This window comes from Pygocentrus nattereri, chromosome 14, assembly GCF_015220715.1.
Source record: "Pygocentrus nattereri isolate fPygNat1 chromosome 14, fPygNat1.pri, whole genome shotgun sequence".
In the NCBI taxonomy this organism is placed as follows: domain Eukaryota; kingdom Metazoa; phylum Chordata; class Actinopteri; order Characiformes; family Serrasalmidae; genus Pygocentrus; species Pygocentrus nattereri.
This window is the reverse complement of record NC_051224.1, coordinates 11,353,222-11,373,040: the sequence shown is the minus strand read 5'-3', so window position 1 is coordinate 11,373,040 and position 19,819 is coordinate 11,353,222. Positions and strand designations below refer to the sequence as shown.

At 39.4% G+C, this 19,819-nt stretch overlaps 1 protein-coding gene across 1 annotated transcript; it reads right to left on the bottom strand.

Annotated features, from left to right (window-relative positions):
• Window positions 1-532: 532 nt before the first annotated feature.
• cbx1a (chromobox homolog 1a (HP1 beta homolog Drosophila)) lies at window positions 533-14,985 on the bottom strand. Its single transcript, XM_017685509.2, has 6 exons — window positions 14,809-14,985; window positions 9,746-9,836; window positions 7,328-7,499; window positions 3,339-3,513; window positions 2,950-3,044; window positions 533-1,163 (listed from the first exon to the last, which is right to left on the bottom strand). Exons 2-6 carry the CDS (start codon window positions 9,780-9,782, stop codon window positions 1,019-1,021), a joined length of 624 nt encoding a protein of 207 aa, XP_017540998.1. The 5' UTR covers window positions 9,783-9,836; window positions 14,809-14,985; the 3' UTR covers window positions 533-1,018.
• Between the last annotated feature and the right edge of the window lie 4,834 nt (window positions 14,986-19,819).

The window sequence follows — 19,819 nt, the reverse complement described above, 5'->3', positions numbered from 1 at the left end:
TGATTAGCAGCCTTTTAAGCTTTGAAATGCAGCTAAAACAAGACAAAAATTCTACTGAAAATTCTACTACCCTTTTTTTGTTAGTCCATAGAACAGCTTGGAACAGTACACCAAGAGAAACTGATTAAACAAATGCTCAACATACTTCTGAGTGCTTCCTGACTGAAACTTTGTCATGTCTTATTAAGTTATGCTAAAGTAACTAAGGCTTTTTTCACTATACAGTTAGACACATTAGAACAAAGGCCATCACTATGTTTAAACAAAAGATTTCTCAAACAGACTTCAGATTACGCTGGAACATCTCTGGTCAAATATTGCATTTGTGATATTTGATCCTATGAGTGTTTGTACGAACAGCTTCAAACTCTCTTTGGTGATTCAGCTGCTTCTCTATGCCTCATACAACTGAATCATTCTTGTAAAAAGTACTCCAATAAGATCTCTAAATAGCACAAATTCAACATAAAGCATATATGTATATATCTATGTATAAAAACAGTTGGAACAGCTCAAGTGACAAACCAGACAATTAAACTGAGAAAAACATATTTATCTTTATGTATAAACATCAAATGGCCTTTGCATGAGCAAAGGAAATGCGTGCAATATCAAGGTAAAAATACTTAGTTGAGACCACTCACTCTGACAGCATAAAAACTGATGCAGTATCATCTGGTACCTTGGCAGACTACAGTTCCCATAATCCAACAGAAAAAAGAAACATTAAATGAGAAGAGATTCTGCAATTATTACACAAACATACATTTTATCTCTCTAAAGACATCACCACTCAGAAAATTCTGCAGATGACTCCGCCCGATGACTCTGCACGGTTGTGTGTTCTCCACAGTATTAAGTGTCCAAGTTTTATGGCAAGAAAGCTAAAAAGAGCAAACAAGTTTCTGCCCGGACTTCACACTTCTTGTTATAACTGCCATCTTGACCCCAATACCACCCACCCTCTTTTTTCCCCACCCCAACCTTTCTGACCTGCAACCTCACTTTTGCCTGTTGGTTAGTTCTTGTCATCTTTCTTCTCTTCCTCCTCAGTGGGGTACGAGTGCCACGTTAGCCGTTCCTCATAGAAAGAAATGACGACTTGCGGGCACTTCACGTTGGCTTCCTTTGCTGGCACAAGATCTGCCTCATCCGAATTTTTCCTGCAGGGCAAAGATACAGAGAGATAGAGAGCAAATCTCAAGGTGTGGTTCTCTTTGGTGTATTAAGCTATGTGAGCCAAATCATTGACTGAACATGAGGCCTTCTGTGAGCAGCTTCAAATTCACACTCAAATTTGAAATGTAGATGGATCAATTTATATGCCGAAAACCCAGTCTCGACTTTCTAACAGACTACAGGGGGTCCTCGGGTTACGACATTGATCCGTTCCTACGACGCGTCGTAAACCGATTTTCGGTGTAAGTCGGAACATGCGTACATACTGTACGTAAATACTGTACGTAAATACTGTAAGCACTTATCCTATCCTAACACAGTACCCTATATAATTATCAAAAGACACATTAAGGAAATATAAAATACGTTTAGTAGGAGGACCCGAGGACCTCCTGTACTTAGCCTTTGCTTGTTAAAGCTCATGCTGGAAATGGACATAAAAATAATTCAGACATAAAACATCATGAGAAAAAGGTGACATCTTATCCTAGGAGAAATTTTGTGATTTTTCTGATGCATTCTAAGACTACATTCAGATTACCAGGTGGAAGTGACAAAAATCAAAATTTTTTGCTTTAATGTAACACAACTGAATCTTCTCAATCAGATTTATGGCCATGCGTCATTAATGAGAATGCTCAGATCAGATTTGTGTTTTTTTCTCCCACTGTGCATGAGCTATTGCTCAACATTAACACGGAAGCAGTGCCCTACCTGAATACTAAACAGCTGAGAGTGGTTTAGAGCAGGAATGTCCAAACTCAACCACTAAAAGGATCATATTTTAAAAAAAAAAATGCGTGTACATTTTTTTATAGCATTTTGTTATAACCTGAGCTGGCCATTGTTTATTCGAAATATGCCAAAACATCAACAGCTTGGGTCTTTTAAACCCATTTGTTTGAACTAGACACCTGGCATCTTTTCTTTGCTGCAAGCTCATTGATTCTTCGGATCAATTTCTGAGCTGCTGAGCTGGTATTTGGTATATTGGTTGAACTGCAGCTGAAATGTTTGGTGATATGACTGGCAGAATTGAGGTGTAACCTGTTGATGGGGGGTAGGAGAGTCAGAGCACAATTTATGTTGTGGTGCAGCTGGGGAATGTAGTGCAGAGCATTGTGAAACTGGCTAAAATTAATAGAAAATTAAAATACTTTCACTGGCCTGATCTGGCCTGCGGGCCGTGTATTTTTGACATACATGGTTTAGAGCAAATTAAATACTATATCTGTGAGATGGCTGAATAATAACTACCGAAATGCCACTGTGCTGTGCTCAGGTAGAAGAGGCATTATCTCTCAGAATTATCTGCTGGTGGCTCTTAAAATACTTTGCTTTTAATGCCAATATACTACTTTTAAGTGCATGTACACGTGGTCTTATGTTACCTGTGTTTTGTTTAGTGCATTCAAAATTTAATAAACAGGATGGCTTTGCTTGTTACAGACCGTATGTAGACTACTGTAAATATTAGTTACAGGCAAGCAATGGCTGTCTTCTCACCAACCTTCATTAATAACATACTTGTGCATCATCATCCCATGATCTAGATCAGTGGTTCTGAACCCTGGTCCTGGAGAACAACTTGCCCTGCACATGTCAGTGTTTAACCTGCTCTTCACAATTCTAATTTAACAGATCAGTTAACTAACAAGTCCTTTTTGAGCTGAAGTGCATGTGTTAGAGCAAGTAAACAAAAACGCGCAGGACAAGGGAACCCAGGTGTATTTTAAATAATAATTTGAACAGAAAGGTATTTTTGCTCACCACTTCATAAGGAACATCAGTTCTCCACTAGAATCTGTGGCTCCAATAATGCGCTCAGGATCCAAGCCCCGGGCAAAACCCCTGGGCTTCTCCTGCTGCAGGAAATTGAGAGGAAGAACACTTCAACTTTCAAACTGCACTTCAATTGTGCCCTTATAACTCTTAAGTGTCAACTAAGCACATCAGCTGTAATTAAACAGCCACTTTCCTTAAATCAGAGAACGCTACTCCAATAAAATAATAAAACTCCAAAAAAAGTGGTAGAACTTCAGAACATACATTTATTTGGTTTCATAAATATGAAAGATATTTACATATAGATTAAGCCTACTACACTGTGCAAAAAGAGGTGTAACGCACATGCATAGAGCAAGTCCATAACATCTTACCTCATCTTTTCTCTTCTTGGGTCTGTCTTCACTGCCTGCCTCGTTGTCCGATTCGCCTGCTTTCCTTTTGCCATCTTTTTTATCCCCATCTCCAGCTTTTTTATGTGACTGTAAGTACTCTGCTATCAGATCTGGGCAGTCGAGGTTATCTTCAGGCTCCCATGTGTTGTCCTCACTGATCAGGACATAAAATCATTGACAAAAACAAGTAATTTTACCAGGGGTGTTAATCTTTTCATAAAACTGTATATATGGGTCAATCTACAAAATTACTTCAAACTGGGGTGTATGTGTGCATAAGAAAAGACTGCAAGGATGAGCAAATCATTAAACCCTATGTTATTTTTAAATAAAAATCACAAAGACAACATATTAAATGAAGTATAAGATATGGAAGGATTCACAACTCTGTGAAAGATGACACAGGCACATAGTGCAACAATCTAAGATTAACAATTCTCAATACAGAATAGCAAATAACATGTGATTTCATCATCTACAGTACATAATACCATTAAAACATTCAGAGAATCCAGAAAAATCTCTGTATGCCAGGGACAAGGCTACTACTATTAGCTGAGCGTGATCTTCAGGGTATCTGGCAGCACTGCAGATGTGATTCTATAGTGGAAATCACTGCATGGGCTCAGGAACACTTTTGAAGACCACTGTATGTGAACATTTGTTGCTGCATCCACAAATGCACATTTAAACTTTACCATGCAAAGAAAAATTTAAGAAAAAAATTTGAACCTGAAATTCTTTTCGGAAATCAGGAACACTGCATCCTTCAGACTAAAGTCCGCTCAGCTTGTTGGTGTGGTGGGTGGATTAGTGCACATGGTGCGAGTGACTTGCACATCTGTGAAGGCACCATTAATGCTGAACAATATATGCAAGTTTTGGGGCAACATATGCTGCCATCCAGATAGTGCAGCGCCCGGGAAAGTCTCTGGCAGCACGTAACAAAAACACTACTGGATGAGCAAGAAATCCGACCGGCACCCTCTGTGTTAAAAGCCAGGTTAGGTCAGGAGACACAACCCAAATGTTTAGAAGAGACATTTTGTCCTTTCAAAAAAAATCAAGCCACCTTGGGAGCCACAACATTTAATGTCTAGTATGTTTCAGTGTGCGCGAATGTCCTAGAATAGGCCAAAAAAAAAAATGAACGAAAAAGCAGACTTACTTTGCTCTGCTTTAAGCTTTAGCTCAGCTATAGCAACTTTTCCTCAGAAGTAAAGCAACTTAAAGCTTCTTGTTCAATTGTTTCCATTTCACCTTAAATTTTGACTGAAGCACCAAATGTAAATGTGGCACCATTTAAGGTGGAACTCTCGTTGCAGATTTAACGTACCAGAAAACCAAGCGCACTGCTCATACATGCGAATAAGTCCATTAGTCTCCAAATGTTCATCTTAAATCTCTTTGCCTCTTTGTAGCTATTAGCCAGGTGAGACTTTGCTGCTATGTGACCTGCAGTCTTCTCAGTCATTGAGAACCAGGGCTTTTGCGCTATGTTGTACGCTTTGGAGCAGAGATTCAGCGTCCAGTCTCGAAGATATTTAACTGGCACAGTGACCCCTGACTCTCTACAACGATATCAAAAACCGTTATAAAAATCACTGAATTAAATGGGTAGGACAGCTGTAACGTGCTGTGTGGACATGAACGGCAGAGGATTTTATTTCACCATAACAGCTCATTTTATCTCAGATGAGTGGCAGCAGCGTCTCAAACAAGAGCAGTGAATGAGAGCCTTCTAGATCACTTTCATTTGATTAAAAAAAAAAAAAAACATTGGAAGTAAATTCATTATGGATCATTACAAATACTTTGCTTTAAAACTAGTGTTCACACAGTAAGAAACAAAGAAATCCTGTATAGAAAAAAAAAGATGCATCAAGATGCATCGATAATAGTTTTATAATCGCATCGAAGCCCTCTGAATCGTAATCAAATCAAGAGTCGCAACTTTTTTTAGTCACACCACTGAGTTTTAGAGTAGGTGTGAGACTGCATCCCTGTCCTTTTGGTCACATGGTGAGTAGTTAGATTCCACTGTTTTGAAGTACAACCCCAATTCCAATGAAGCTGGGACGTTGTGTAAAACAAATAAAAACAGAATACAATGATTAGCAAATCCTTTTCAACCTATATTCAATTGAATACACTACAAAGTCAAGATATTTAATGTTCAAATGGATAAACTTTGGTTTTTTGCAAATATTCACTCATTTTGAATTTGATGCCTGCAACATGTTCCAAAGAAGTTGGGTCAGGGGCAACAAAAGACTGGGAAAGTTGAGGAATGCTCAAAAAACATCTGTTTGGAACATTCCACAGGTGAACAGGTTAATTAGAAACAGGTGAGTGTCATGATTGGGTATAAAGGGAGCATCTCTGAAAGGCTCAGTCGTTCACAAGCAAGGATGGGGTGAGGTTCACCACTTTGTGAACAACTGTGTGAGCAAATAGTCCAACAGTTTAAGAACAACGTTTCTCAACATGCAATTGCAAGGAATTTAGGGATTATCATCTACAGTCCATAATATCATCAAGAGATTCAGAGAATCTGGAGAAATCTCTGCAAGTAAGCGGCAAGGATGAAAACCAACACTGAATGCCTGTGACCTTCGATCCCTCAGGCGGCACTGCATTAAAAACTGACATTTTATAACGGATATTACTACATGGGCTCAGGAACACTTCAGAAAACCATTGTGAGTGAACACAGTTCTTCGTTCCATCTACAAGTGCAAGTTAAAACTCTGCCATGCAAAGCGAAAGCCATATATCAACAACACCCAGAAATGCCGCCGGCTTCTCTGGGTCTGAGCTTATTGGAGATGGACTGACGCAAAGTGGAAAAGTGTCCTGTGGTCTGACGAGTCCACATTTGAAATTGTTTTTGGAAATCATGGACGTCGTTTCCTCCGGGCCAAAGAGTAAAAAGGACTGTCCGGATTGTTATCAGCGCAAAGTTCAAAAGCCAGTATCTCTGATGGTATGGGGGTGTGTTAGTGCCAGTGGCATGGGTAACTTGCACATCTGTGAAGGCATCATTAATGCTGAAAGGTACATACAGGTTTTGGAGCAACATATGCTGCCAACCAAGCAACATCCCTGCTTATTTCAGCAAGACAATGCCAAACCACATTCTGCACGTGTTACAACAGCGTGGCTTCGTAGTAAAAGAGTGCGGGTACTAGACTGACCAGACCTGTCTCCCATTGAAAATGTGTGGCATTTTGAAATGCAAAATACCACAACGGAGAGCCCGGACTGTTGAGCAACTGAAGTTGTACATCAAGCAAGAATGGGAAAGAATTACCACCTACAAAGCTACAATTAGTGTCCTCAGTTCCCAAATGCTTATTGAGTGATGTTAAAAAGAAAGGTGATGTAACACAGTGGTAAACATGCCCCTGTACCAATTTCTTTGGAATGTGTTGCAGGCATCAAATTCAAAATGAGTGAATATTTGCAAAAAACAATAACGTTTACCTGTTTGAACATTAAATATCTTTTCTAGTAGTGTATTCAAATGAATATAGGTTGAAAAGGATTTGCAAATCATCGTATTCTGTTTTTATTTTTGTTTTACACAACGTCCCAACTTCATTGGAACTGGGGTTGTAAATGTGTTTTAAAGCCTGAAAATCAGTGATTAACATTCAGAATTGTCACTCCCAAAACACGTATTTCTGCAATTAAGAAGAGTTTACAAACTGATCTTATCTTCGCTTACATGAGTCTGGCTAATTTCACATTTACATACATTACATTTTGTTTGTTACTGAAATGTTATTTAAGTTCTCTCAGTAAAGAACCTATTTTGAGGCTATAATGCAAAATCTTATTTTGTCACGAAGGAAACACTGAATCACTAAAGGAAAAGTTACAGTAATGTTCTGCTAAAGTTCAGAAGGAAATGGTGACCAAAGCAGGGGATGACCCTTCACCCAGCATGCTTCTACTGCACTCACTTTGTGAAGCCCTTCCATTTGAGCAAGTACTCAACCCTGCCCTTCACCACCCGTCTGTCCAGAACTTTCTCCACCACATATTCGTCCTCTTCCTCCTCCACCACCTCCTCCACCTTCTTCTTGCTCTGTTTCTTGCCTCCGATGGCCGCCAGCTTGTCTGTTTGAGGGGGTTCTGTAAGAGAGAAAACAGTGTGTATAAGGTTTAATAGTCCCCCCCCCCCCCAAAAAAGTTGGGGGAAAAAAAAAAAAAAAAAAAGTGATCACATATTGATGATGCATCTCTGGTGGGTTTCAAGCAAAAAGCAAGTAATGAAATTCAGAGGTGAATGTGCCAGAGTGGCAATACTCTGACAACTGAAGCAATCTCCAATGCTGTCCACTTAATGAAAGCGGCAAATATTTAACAAAATCTTCTCCTTACCCTAAAATGTAGCTAATTGGCCAGGACATATCTGTTGTCCATTGACTTGCTATTGTGGTTTCATACACTATATCATAACAATATGGTAATCTATTCAAATGTACAAAAATCCAGCTTAAAAAAAAAAAAAAAAAAAACACAGAAGCAGCCACCAGAAGTTAGACGGCACTTTAGTTTTTATAGGCATGAGCTTGTCATGCAAGAAGCTACAGTCAAGTCTGTTTGACTTTACTTATCAACTACACTACCATTCAAAACTTTAGATTCACTTAGCACAAATTTTATAATTATATGCAAAAATAATTAGTATGCTCATGTATGCCCTCAGATTTGATTTCCACTTATGAAATGATATATTCAAAGAACTTAAAGTAAAGGAAAATATTAATGACTTTTTGCAAAATTATACTTTATACACAGTATGAGCATTAGAACACAGCTTAATAAAGAAAGTTTCTAACAGCTTAATTATGTGCATCACCAAATTCTCCTGAACTGTCATAATAGGCATTACTGGTCAAAAATTTAACTTAGGGTTGAATTAAACTTCAAATTGAATTAAAAACCACATCGATTCACAGGCATGGGAATCATGTTGTTGTGCAGTATAAATGCAGGGTGTTAAAAGCTCTCTATGTACCCACATAACACCATTTCATCAAGCCCATCTAAAAGTTTCTTTATTGTTATAATTTAGAGCAAACAATCAGTCTGAATTTGAAATGTCAGTACAACAGCAAAATCACAAGTTTAAATAAGCAAGACTTAATGCAAGCCTCAAATGTGTCCAGCACTTATATACAAGAATAGCATATCTATTTTTATTTGATGGATCCCCACCTTCCTCTCCATCATATGACTAATATATAATCTGTTAGATAATATCAGTTGTATAAAACTCCCCTTGTGTGCTCATCCCACAACAAGAAAAAAAAAATGACAGCAAACCCAACATAACCCCAGGACTGAAAACAGTTCCACACATCAAGGAAAGAACAGAGTTCAGAGGATGATAAAGGCACACTAATCAAGATTTTTGAGTTTTCTTTCCTGTTTTTCAATTCTATTAAGACAATCAAGAAGCAAACATTTAATGACACTCAGTTACTCTAGCTTTTGATAAACAGACAGACAAGATAGACACAACATAGTATAAAGTACTTGCATCAACATATCACAGCCTATCAACTGTAGTATATCTTTGTATCATGGCTAGCGTGTTTGTGGCTACAGCATTAGATTGGGACACTATAAAACACAAATATTCTTTAGAAACACTATAATACTAATATAGGGCAGATTTTCAGCTACTCCTCATTTTTGCCATGCACAAGAGTACTGAATTAAGACACCTCTGTATTGTATCAAATTGAATAATGTATTTTGGAAGAAAGAAGAAGGAAATAAGTCCAAAAGTCTAATACTGGCCTACATTAATACCTCTAATACAAAATACAAAATTTTAGGTGTGTGAACTGGCCAAATAGCAAAGTATGATCAAGTCAGCTCAAACAACTACAAGCAACCGTGTTAAACTGGAAAATCTTAGGAATCTCTTTAGCTCATCTTTAAGCCTTGTATACACAATACCAAAAAGAGCAACGCATTGCCCATCTTTTTCACCACCAATCAACAGCGAAGCCCAAATTAGTCAACAACATGATCACAACATGAAAATAAAAAAAAAAAAAAAAAAAAAAAAAAAAACCTGAAACAGAACAACCACAGAGAAGCCATGAACTAATTGTGAACTATGAAAAATCATCATTCTATGCACATTGGTGCTGTGAACTAGTGAACTGACATACAGTATCATCATTAAACACTGACCACTTGCACCAATGCTGGGAATTTTAGACTGCAAGCAATCAACCAAAACCAGTGCAGTATGAAATTTACTGTGCAGCCCTATGTGAAACTAACATCCCTTGCCCAAAACACACTGCAAACAAAAACAAGTGAATAGAAAGTGAGCATAGTAAAAAGTTATAAGACACCTGGGGGGGCACTGGTGGTGTCTGTTGGTTGGCTCATGTTCGTCGAGTGGATTCTGCGGAACCTTCCGGTTCCTTGTCAACGTCAAAAGAGCTGAACAGAGTGAAAATGTACATTAGGGGGGAAGGGAGGAGGATCAGGGTTCATGAATCAAAGGATACTAGGGAGAAAATAACAAGGCAGGAGAAAATGTCATTGATAGCATTACATTGCATTATCACAGTGCATTGTATTATACTGTTCAAACTTTTGCACAGTTTAATTGCTAACTTGATCGACAACGTGGACAATTCTTTAATGCGCAGGGCTTTTATCTGTTAAACATTTTAACCAATCACACTTCTGAAATACAATTCATTTAAATAAGGCAGAAAAACGGTTACACTTATTTAGTCAAAGGAGTGTACCTGTAGCCAACACAATACTCATATAACACATTTCATGACTAAAGCCATTAAAACAAAAAACAACCCAAAAAGTTATACTACTAATTTTTAACAGTCATGCTAAAATGAGTCCTAAACATCAATGAACTGAAATGAGATACACAATTATGCAGATTCATTTTTTTAGCACTATCCTGTGTTTTGGTAGGATACTGAAGCTAAGGTGTGCTGGTTAATCCATCTCTAGGTTATTCGGCAACGTTTGACACCCTCTCACTATCAAGAAGCTCTACGGTCATACAGGGTGTGAATTTGTGAGATGACCATTGGCTCTCACGCTAGAAATGTCCTTTGACAATCTGCTTAAAAATGGAGTTGTGGGGTGAAACCTAGGAATCCCCACAGAATACCCAAAAACTGCAGCCTGAACAGAACCACTATGTGTGAGGAAATTATAACAATTGCACACGTTAAGGTACCGTACGAGTAGAGTAGGTTACCTACTTATGAGCTGTGAAGGAAAGGACACATTAGCCTCCTTTTTCACACTCACACATAAGGCAGAACTAATCGCTACTCCAGTGTCACCTCAAAAGGTTTAGCAAGGCTTATACATGTTATGATCTCTCTCTCTTTGGACTCCCTTCTGGAGTTTAAACTTTGTCAAGCCAAAAGAGACATAAAGCCAGGATCTGGTAACAAACAGAGTTATGAGCACCGGGTCTAAAATGCAGTCAAGCAATTTATAAACCTTGACAGAATGACTTCTTTGAAGAGAACACAGCAGGCATACAGATGAGCAGCAGTTCACTACGTGCGAAAAAAATCATTTCTACTAGGACTAGACAAATCGGACTAATCACAATTTGGCCTCTGCAATGCGTTAACTGTCAAAGGCAGCAATTAATACACTTAATTCAGGATTATACTTGCTGCATCACAATCGAAAATGTTTAATGCCCTTACAAATCCTGTGAATTTTTAATGTGTGTATGCATCGAGTGCAGTGATATCAGGCATGCTTTGAAAAATCATAGGCATTCAGACCACCTGACAAATTGCACGTCTTTCATCAGCAGGCACGCTGGTTATTTATGGACACACTATCCATTTTAATAACAATTATCATAATCACATTTTGCACAGTAGAGTAATTTCGACTGAAAACGCCCAATAAGAGCCATCCTATCTTCTAATTAAACAGTTCTCAGATTTCTATGTAAAAATGATGTTTACATGGCCCCTTTTTCTATCAGATACACAGTGGACACACACTATATTGCCAAAAGTCTTCACTCAGCCATACAAATCATGAAGTTCAGGTGTTCCAATCATTTCCATGGTTACAGGTGTATAAAACCAAGCATTTAAGCATGCAGACTGCTTCTACAAACATTTGTGAAAGAACGGGTCGCTCTCAGGAGCTCAGTGAATTCCAGCATGAGATACCGTGATAGGATGCCACCTGTGCAAGTCCAGTTGTCAAATTTCCTCACTACTAAATATTCCACAGTCAACTGTCAGTGGTATTATAACAAAATGGAAGCAATTGGGGACGACAGCAACTCAGTCATGAAGTGGTCGGACACGTAAAACGACAGAGCGGGGTCAATGGATGCTGAGGCACACAGTGCATAGGGGTAACTTTCAGCAGACCTCCAAACTTCATGTGGTCTTCAGATTAGCTCAAGAACAGTATAGAGAGCTTCATGGAATAGGTTTCCATGGCTGAGCAGCTGCATCCAAGCCTTACATCACCAAGCGCAATACAAAACATTGAATGCAGTGATGTAAAGCAGTGGAGACGTGTTTCTGGAGTGACGAATCACACTTCTCTATCTAGCAATCCGATGGACAAGTCTGAGTTTAGCGATTGCCAGGAGAATGGTTCTTGTTTGACTGCATTGTACCAAGTGTAAAGTTTGGTGGAGGGGGGGATTATGGTGCGGGGTTGTTTTTCAGGAGTTGGGCTCAGCCCCTTAGTTCCAGTGAAAGGAACTCCTAATGCTTCAGCAGACCAAGACATTTTGGACAATTTCATGCTCCCAACTTTGTGGGAAGAGATTGGGGATTGCCCCTTCCTGTTCCAACATGACTGCGCAACAGTGCACAAAGCAAGGTCCATAAAGACATGGATGAGCAAGATTGGTGTGGAAGAACTTGACTGGCCTGCACAGAGTCCTGACCTCAATCCAATAGTACACCTTTGGGATGAATTAGAGCAGAGACTGCGAGTCAGGCCTTCTCACTAACATCAGCGTCTGACCTCACAAATGAGCTTCTGGAAGAATGGTCAAAATTCCCATAAACACACCCCTAAAGCTTGTGGAAAGCCTTCCCAGAAGAGTTGAAGCTGTTACAGCTGCAAAGGGTGGGCCGACATCATATTTAACCCCATGGATTAAGAATGGGAGGTCACTCAAGTGCATATGCTTGTGAAGGCAGACGAGCGAATATTTTTGGCAATATAATGTATAAGCGTTACTTTATTTTACTGATTACTAGAGCTTTCATCACCTTCCTCCAGAACACCAACAATGTTTCACTCTGGTCAAAAACACCATCTGCATGATGTGCTGCACCTCATAATGTAATGTGCAAATGTGTGTCGTCACCTTCAAACCGTCTCCAATTATTACAGCGATATATGGTACCAGCAGAAAAGTGTTAAATTCTACAGCCATAAACTTACTGCTCAGACTGTAAGGTCAGAACTGCACCACTGGCTAGAGAACAACTCAACCATAAATTATGTTTTTAAAAATTATTAATTCTGACATTTATGTAATCCCACATTTTAAACCTTTTATTTTTTTAAGTCAAGCAATTGTAGAAATATCCTTTGTAAGGAGTTGTAAATTTGTAAGGTGACTTCTGACTTATCATCTAATTAAGCCTGGATTTTTTGAGAAAACACTTATACACATATATTAGCTTTGCAAAGAAGTAATCCTTTCAGCAAATACATGAAAAGGGTGCCAGCTTCAGCAGTGGAACAACCCTTAAAACACATACAGGGCATAGTCCAAACACACATTTCTGTGTCTTATGTTCCAGTCACAGAGGTAAATTTATTACACAATAAAAAAGTAACCAAAATAACTTCAAAATCATTCATTCATTCAAAGCTTGTTTTGTTAATATAATTTCAGTAAAGAAAGAGACAGAGAGATAGAGAGGGGGAGAAAGACAGAGAGAGGACAAGAGAAAGGAAGAGAGGCAGGAAAAAGAAAGAGATGGAGAGGGAAAGAAATGAGTGGGGGTGTAAAAAACGATAGAGAGATACACTCTTTGGCACTACGGCCCAGATTTATCCGATATTTGAAACTTATTTTTGCAGACGCATTTACTGAACTCTAAAAAAAAAAAAAAAAAAATATTGACAGTTTCGTGATGCTGGCTTACCACACTAAAAAGACTGCATTATACTGCAATTGTAAGCCTACAAAAATATGGCTTTAGCCAACAGAAAGTACTGGCAATGTTGGCTTACAAAATTTGTCTAATAAAAACAGGCTAATAAAAATTGGCTATAATCTGTAAAGAAATTGGAAAATTTGAAAAACCTGAACTTGAATGTTCTCAATAGTTCAAATTGCACTGTTACATATAAAACTTTATCCTTACTAGTTCTTAACTCCGATTTAGAACCAAGTTCCAGATCTTTCTATTTCTACATGAAATACTGAATTAACACGTTGTCTACGCCATTTTCACCAGTTAGAAATAAAACGAACATGTAATATTATTTCAGCATGTCATGCTTTATTTTGGTCCCTCCCAATCCATTTATTAAGTCAGGATGCCTTTTGTTTACATGTGTCAATTCAAGTTTCGTTGTCAATTTAAAAAAAAAAAACTTTGTACAAAAGCTAATAAACTTCTGACATCAATGATCGCTGGACTAAAAACCAACATAACCTTAAGACACTTATGATTTTCTACTATCATCAAGAAAGTGGCTTCCGGTGCAATAACGCACTGCTAAAACACTGGAGACGGTGCAAACGACGAAGTCTTAACGCTGCAAAAACCCGCAACAATATGGCTTCAGTACAAATTCACACCGTGTAAAATATGATAAAGCGCAATTGTTTGTTGTATTTATCTACAAAAAAACAGTTCCTTGCTCGAAAAACGAGCATGACTGTAGGCATTCTTTCTTTTTTATACCGGACTGAGATGAACCTACTAGCTAGCTAACTAGCTTAGCTAGCTAGCTACATTCCTTCTTGCTCTGCGGCGAATTAGCTAACGTTAGCTAGAAAACAAAACAGGGTAACGGTGAATGCAAATTCCCAAACGGTACAATTAATTGCTGCCGTGCAATTTCAATGATATTTTAAGAAATTTGCCGTGTAAAGGCCACGTTGTCACAAACAAAGAGAGCTAGTGAGCCGGTCCCTAGTGCTAGCAGGTTACACCTATCGTCTTTGGCTTGCTAGCGTTAGCTATACACGCCTGCTTCTCCATGTTGACCTGGATCAGAACTGAGAAGTATGGACACGAACTGAAAGACCAATCACAAATATTTCAGCAACAACTTGCTTCATCCAGTGTATAGTTACCATCTGAAAAATGTGCAGTCGACATTTTGCTGATATGCATTAAAAGGTTATCCTGGCGCGATGTTGTTCCAAAACACTACTCAGCCTTTAACACCATAGAGTGGGACTTACCTTTAGATTAATAAAATAACGACGCAGCAACACCCAAACGAGTGTTCAAATAGTTCGTTTAACAGTGCAACAAGAAGTCTGAAATGATTTGCACAATTTCTGTAGATCTAGTCTCCGTAACGTTAGTCACTCAGACAAAAGGTACACAGAGCCTTTGCGACCCGCCAATTCTGACGGAGCGTGCTTACGCTAATAAATGTGGAATCATGGGAGTTGTAGTCTTCTGCTGTGTTCCAAGCCGCAAGGACGGGCAAAAATGAGAAAAAAATGCAACGCTTGATACATGCCTGCTCGATTTTTTTCAGTGCTACAGTAGTCCCTCTCTTGCGTGAGATTTCCTGGTCTAAAGATTAGAGAAACTCCCTTCTGATGACCTTTCTTGAAAGTGGTTAAATTTTGACAGACTACGAGCGCTCTGGAGTGGATTTTTGGGGATGGCTGTTTGAAACTTTTTTTGCTAGTTGGATAATTCTTCAACCTAGTTGTTCATTTAAGAAAGAAAAATGTTTAATGACCACTTGAGGTTAGTGCTAAGTCATTAAAGCAAGCTAGCTTTATAGATGTATTCAGTTCATTAGACGGCATCTATTTTTAGTCTTATGACCTGTCTGCAATTTCCCCTGAGGACCTATCTCAATATATAAAGACACACTGTCTTTTCTAATCCCCTTACATACACATATACACTATATTGCCACAAGTATTCACGCACCCATCCAAATAATTGAATTCAGGTGTTTCAACCACTTCCATGGCCACAGGTGTATAAAACCAAGCACCTAGGCATATGGACTACTTCTACAAACATTTGTGAAAGAATGGGTCACTCTCAGGAGCTCAGTGAATTGCAGAGTGGTACTGTGATAGGATGCCACCTGTGCAACAAGTCCAGTCATGAAATTTCCTTGCTACTAAATATTCCACATGTAACTGTCAGTAGTATTATAAGAAAGTGGAAGTGATTGGGAACGGCAGCAACTCAGCCACAAAGTGGCAGGCCATGTAAAATGACAGGGCGGTGTCGGCGGATGCCAAGGCAAGTAGTGCACTGAGGTCACCAACTTTCTGCAGTGTCAATTGATACAGACCTCCAAACTTCACGTGCCCTTCAGATTAGCTCAAGAACAGTGTAGAGAGCTTTGTGGAATGGGTTTCCATGGCTGAGCAGTTGCATCTAAGCCTTAAGTCACCAAGCGCAATGCAAAGCTTCAAATGCAGTGGTGTAAAGTGCTGCCGCTGGATTCTAGAGCAGTGGAGACGTGCTCTCTGGAATGACGAATCAGCCTCTCCATCTGACAATCCAATGGACGAGTCTGGGTTTGACAGTTGCCAGGAGAACAGTATTTGTCTGACTGCATTGTGCCAAGTATAAAGTTTGGTGAAGGGGGGGATTATGGTATGGGGTTGTTTTTCAGGAGTTTGGCTCAGCCCCTTAGTTCCAGTGAAAGGAACTCTTAATGCTTCAGCAGACCAAGAGATTTTGGACAATTTCATGCTCACAACCTTGTGGGAAGAGTTTGGGGATGGCCCCTTCCTGTTCCAACATGACTGTGCAGCAGTGCACAAAAGAAGGTCCATAAAGACATGGATGAGCAGGATTGGTGTGGAAGAACTTGACTGGCCTGCACAGAGTCCTGACCTCAACCCAATAGTACACCTTTGGGATGAATTAGAGCAGAGACTGTGAGCCAGGTGTTCTTATTCAACATCAGTGTCTGACCTCACAAATGAGCTTCTGGAAGAATGGTAAAAAAAATTCCCATAAACACACTCCTGATGCTAATTGCTAAGGCTAATGCTAACTCTTCTTTGTTAGCTCGCTTTTATTGCAATTTACTACCTAGTATCACACAGCTTATTCAGTTGGATTCCACATGCACATACAATCTAAGCCACTTTTCCTTCTGGGTTGCAGATGGTGCTGGAGTATAACCAAGCGTTCAATGGGTGGAAGGCAGGATACACCCTGTACATGTCCATGAGAGGGCACATACAGACATATACATTCACACCCAGTCACACTTAGGGGCAATTGCGTGTGCCCACCTGGCCTGTCAGCTTGTCTTTAGATGCAGGAGGAACCAGCAGCACCCAGACAGACATGGGGAGAACATGCAAACTCCACGCAGGAAGACAGAAGGACATTGTGATGTACTCCTTGATGAACTTGTTGTGCTTCTGTGACCAGATGAGCAAGAAATCAAGTAGGCTATATCCCTAGTATTGACTTATACATTACTTTTTTTAGCATATACAGATCAAATAAACTCAAATGTGTAGTTAATAGACTAGAAAACTGAAGACATTATATATATATATATATATATATATATATATATATATATATATATATATATATATATATATATATAATATATATATACACACACACACACACACACACACACACACACACACACACACCTCAAAAAAATAAAGGGAACACTCAAATAACACATCCTAGATCTGAATGAATGAAATATTCTCATTTAATACTTTGCTCTCTACAAAGTTGAATGTGCTGACAACAAAATCACACAAAAATCATCAATGGAAATCAAATTTAGTAACCAGTGGAGGCCTGGATTTGGAGTCACACACAAAATTAAAGTGGAAAAACACACTACAGGCTGATCCAACTTTGATGTAATGTCCTTAAAACAAGTCAAAATGAGGCTCAGTATTGTGTGTGGCCTCCACGTGCCTGTATGACCTCTCTACAATGCCTGGGCATGCTCCTGATGAGGTGGCGGATGATCTCCTGAGGGATCTCCTCCCAGACCTGGACTAAAGCATCTGCCAACTCCTGGACAGTCTGTGGTGCAACGTGGCGTTGGTGGATGGAGCGAGACATGATGTCCCAGATGTGTTCAATCGGATTCAGGTCTGGGGAACGGGCAGGCCAGTCCATAGCTTCAATGCCTTCATCTTGCAGGAACTGCTGACACACTCCAGCCACATGAGGTCTAGCATTGTCCTGCATTAGAAGGAACCCAGAGCCAACCGCACCAGCATATGGTCTCACAAGGGGTCTGAGGATCTCATCTTGGTAACTAATGGCAGTCAGGCTACCTCTGGTGAGCACCGTGCGGCCCTCCAAAGAAATGCCACCCCACACCACTGCCAAATGGTCATGCTGAAGGATATTGCACGCAGCAGATCACTCTCCACGGCGTCTCCAGACTCTGTTACATCTGTCACATGTGCTCAGTGTGAACCTGCTTTCATCTGTGAAGAGCACAGGGCGCCAGTGGCAAATTTGCCAATCCTGGTGTTCTCTGGCAAATGCCAAGTGTCCTGCATGGTGTTGGGCTGTGAAAACAACCCCCATCCGTGGCACTCATACCATCCTCATGGAGTCAGTTTCTAACTGTTTGTGCAGACACATGCACATTTGTGGCCTGCAGTGACGGCTAGAAAAATCTATGATTAAATGCTGCAAATATGTAAATAACACCTGGCTTTATAAAACACAATTCACTCCCCAGTCCATATATGGAAACTAGGTTGTAAAAGAACGGCCCATTTTGAATCAACTGTTTTTGCTATGTCCCAAAAACCAACACATTTAAATGGTGCCTATTCAGTCTATAGAAGTTTAGCTCTGCCCATTTACACTGAAGTTACAAGATATGCTTCAAGCCAGACTGTTTGAATGACACACAATAGGGTCAGCCAATCAGAACAAAGATTATGTACACATTTCAATCTTAAAGGAATAGTAACAAAAAAACAAACAGTTAATTCTAAAAGATGGTCATAATGATTTTGACCGTTTTTGTACATAAAACAAACAAACAAAAAATAAATAAATACAAGAACAATGCAGGCTATACCCCCCTGCAAAAAGAAGGTGCCCCGGGGTTATTAGCATTGTCATAGAAACACCTGTTTGTTTTGCTAAAGAACCTTGTTCGATTAAGAGTGATTTTCACATAGTTGTGCAGATTTAAAACAATAATGATATATCCTATCACATTCTTCATTTAATATGTAATGTGTGGGTACTGAGACAAGCCTGTGGAAACTCAAATGAATCCAATTTGATCCCCCTGTTGAAGCCAGGAGGAAGTAGGAAGGTCTGTGTGCTTGGTACACTTTGATGAGAACCTTTTGAAGTCGGAAGGATGAAAGAACTCGACTGATTCATGCCTTGGTCCAGATAAGACTGCTGGTTAATAAAAAACCCCGTAAGGAAGTTTTCAATTTTAATGTGGCCTGCGCAATCTGGCCTCTGAAATACATCCATACTTTGCCCCCTAAAAGTACTTGGACATTTGTGCAATTCTAAAAAAAATATATGAATATAATTGTGTTAGGAAATGTCAAACCAAGAGGCAAACAGACTATTCCAAGACTGCACTCTGTGCACATCTGAGTTCATTACTCAACACAAGCTCAGCAACACCACTGCACTCTCAGAAATAAATGTACTAAAGATTCTCTTTAGGGTACATCTCAGTACCTTTAGTCAGGGAACATAACTGTACCATAATCCATTGAAATTATATTGTCTAATATGCATTGACTCCACACACCCCATGTCGTCTCCAATTTTTTTTAATCTTATTGTTCTGTTTTAAAACATTAGGTTATGGAAACAAAAAGTACAAATATTTTCACCTGGGGGAAAAAAAAGCTACACAATTGGACCTTAAAACCTCTCTTGTACCTTTTGAGGGAACATTTTACATCTTTTGTACTTTAATGAATGAAAAATGTACCTGTACAGAGCCTGTATTTCTAACAGTGTGTGACATCTCTTCCCTCTATGCAGCAAACTTTTTTATTCAGTATAGGTGTCCTTTGCTTTACTTACTGCTTCCATTCATTACAGAAAACTGTAAAACATTTCATCTTAGAAGATGGTTACATTTTCAGCTTATTAAATTCATGTCTGCCCTGCGATGGACTGGCGACCTGTCCAGGGTGTATCCTGCCTTCCGCCCGAAGACTGCTGGGATAGGCTCCAGCACCCCCCCGCGACCCTGACGGAGAAGCGGCTTAGAAA

What these genes read in the sequence shown, in the direction of transcription:
- cbx1a (XM_017685509.2), bottom strand. Translation starts at nt 9,782, where the DNA reads ATGAGCCAACCAACAGACACCACCAGTGCCCCCCCAG. An exon ending in CACCACCAGTGCCCCCCCAG is followed by an intron (nt 7,500 to 9,745) that starts GTGTCTTATAAC and finishes TCTCTCTTACAG; the next exon opens with AACCCCCTCAAACAGACAAG. An exon ending in CTGATGTTCCTTATGAAGTG is followed by an intron (nt 1,164 to 2,949) that starts GTGAGCAAAAAT and finishes TTTGCCCTGCAG; the next exon opens with GAAAAATTCGGATGAGGCAG.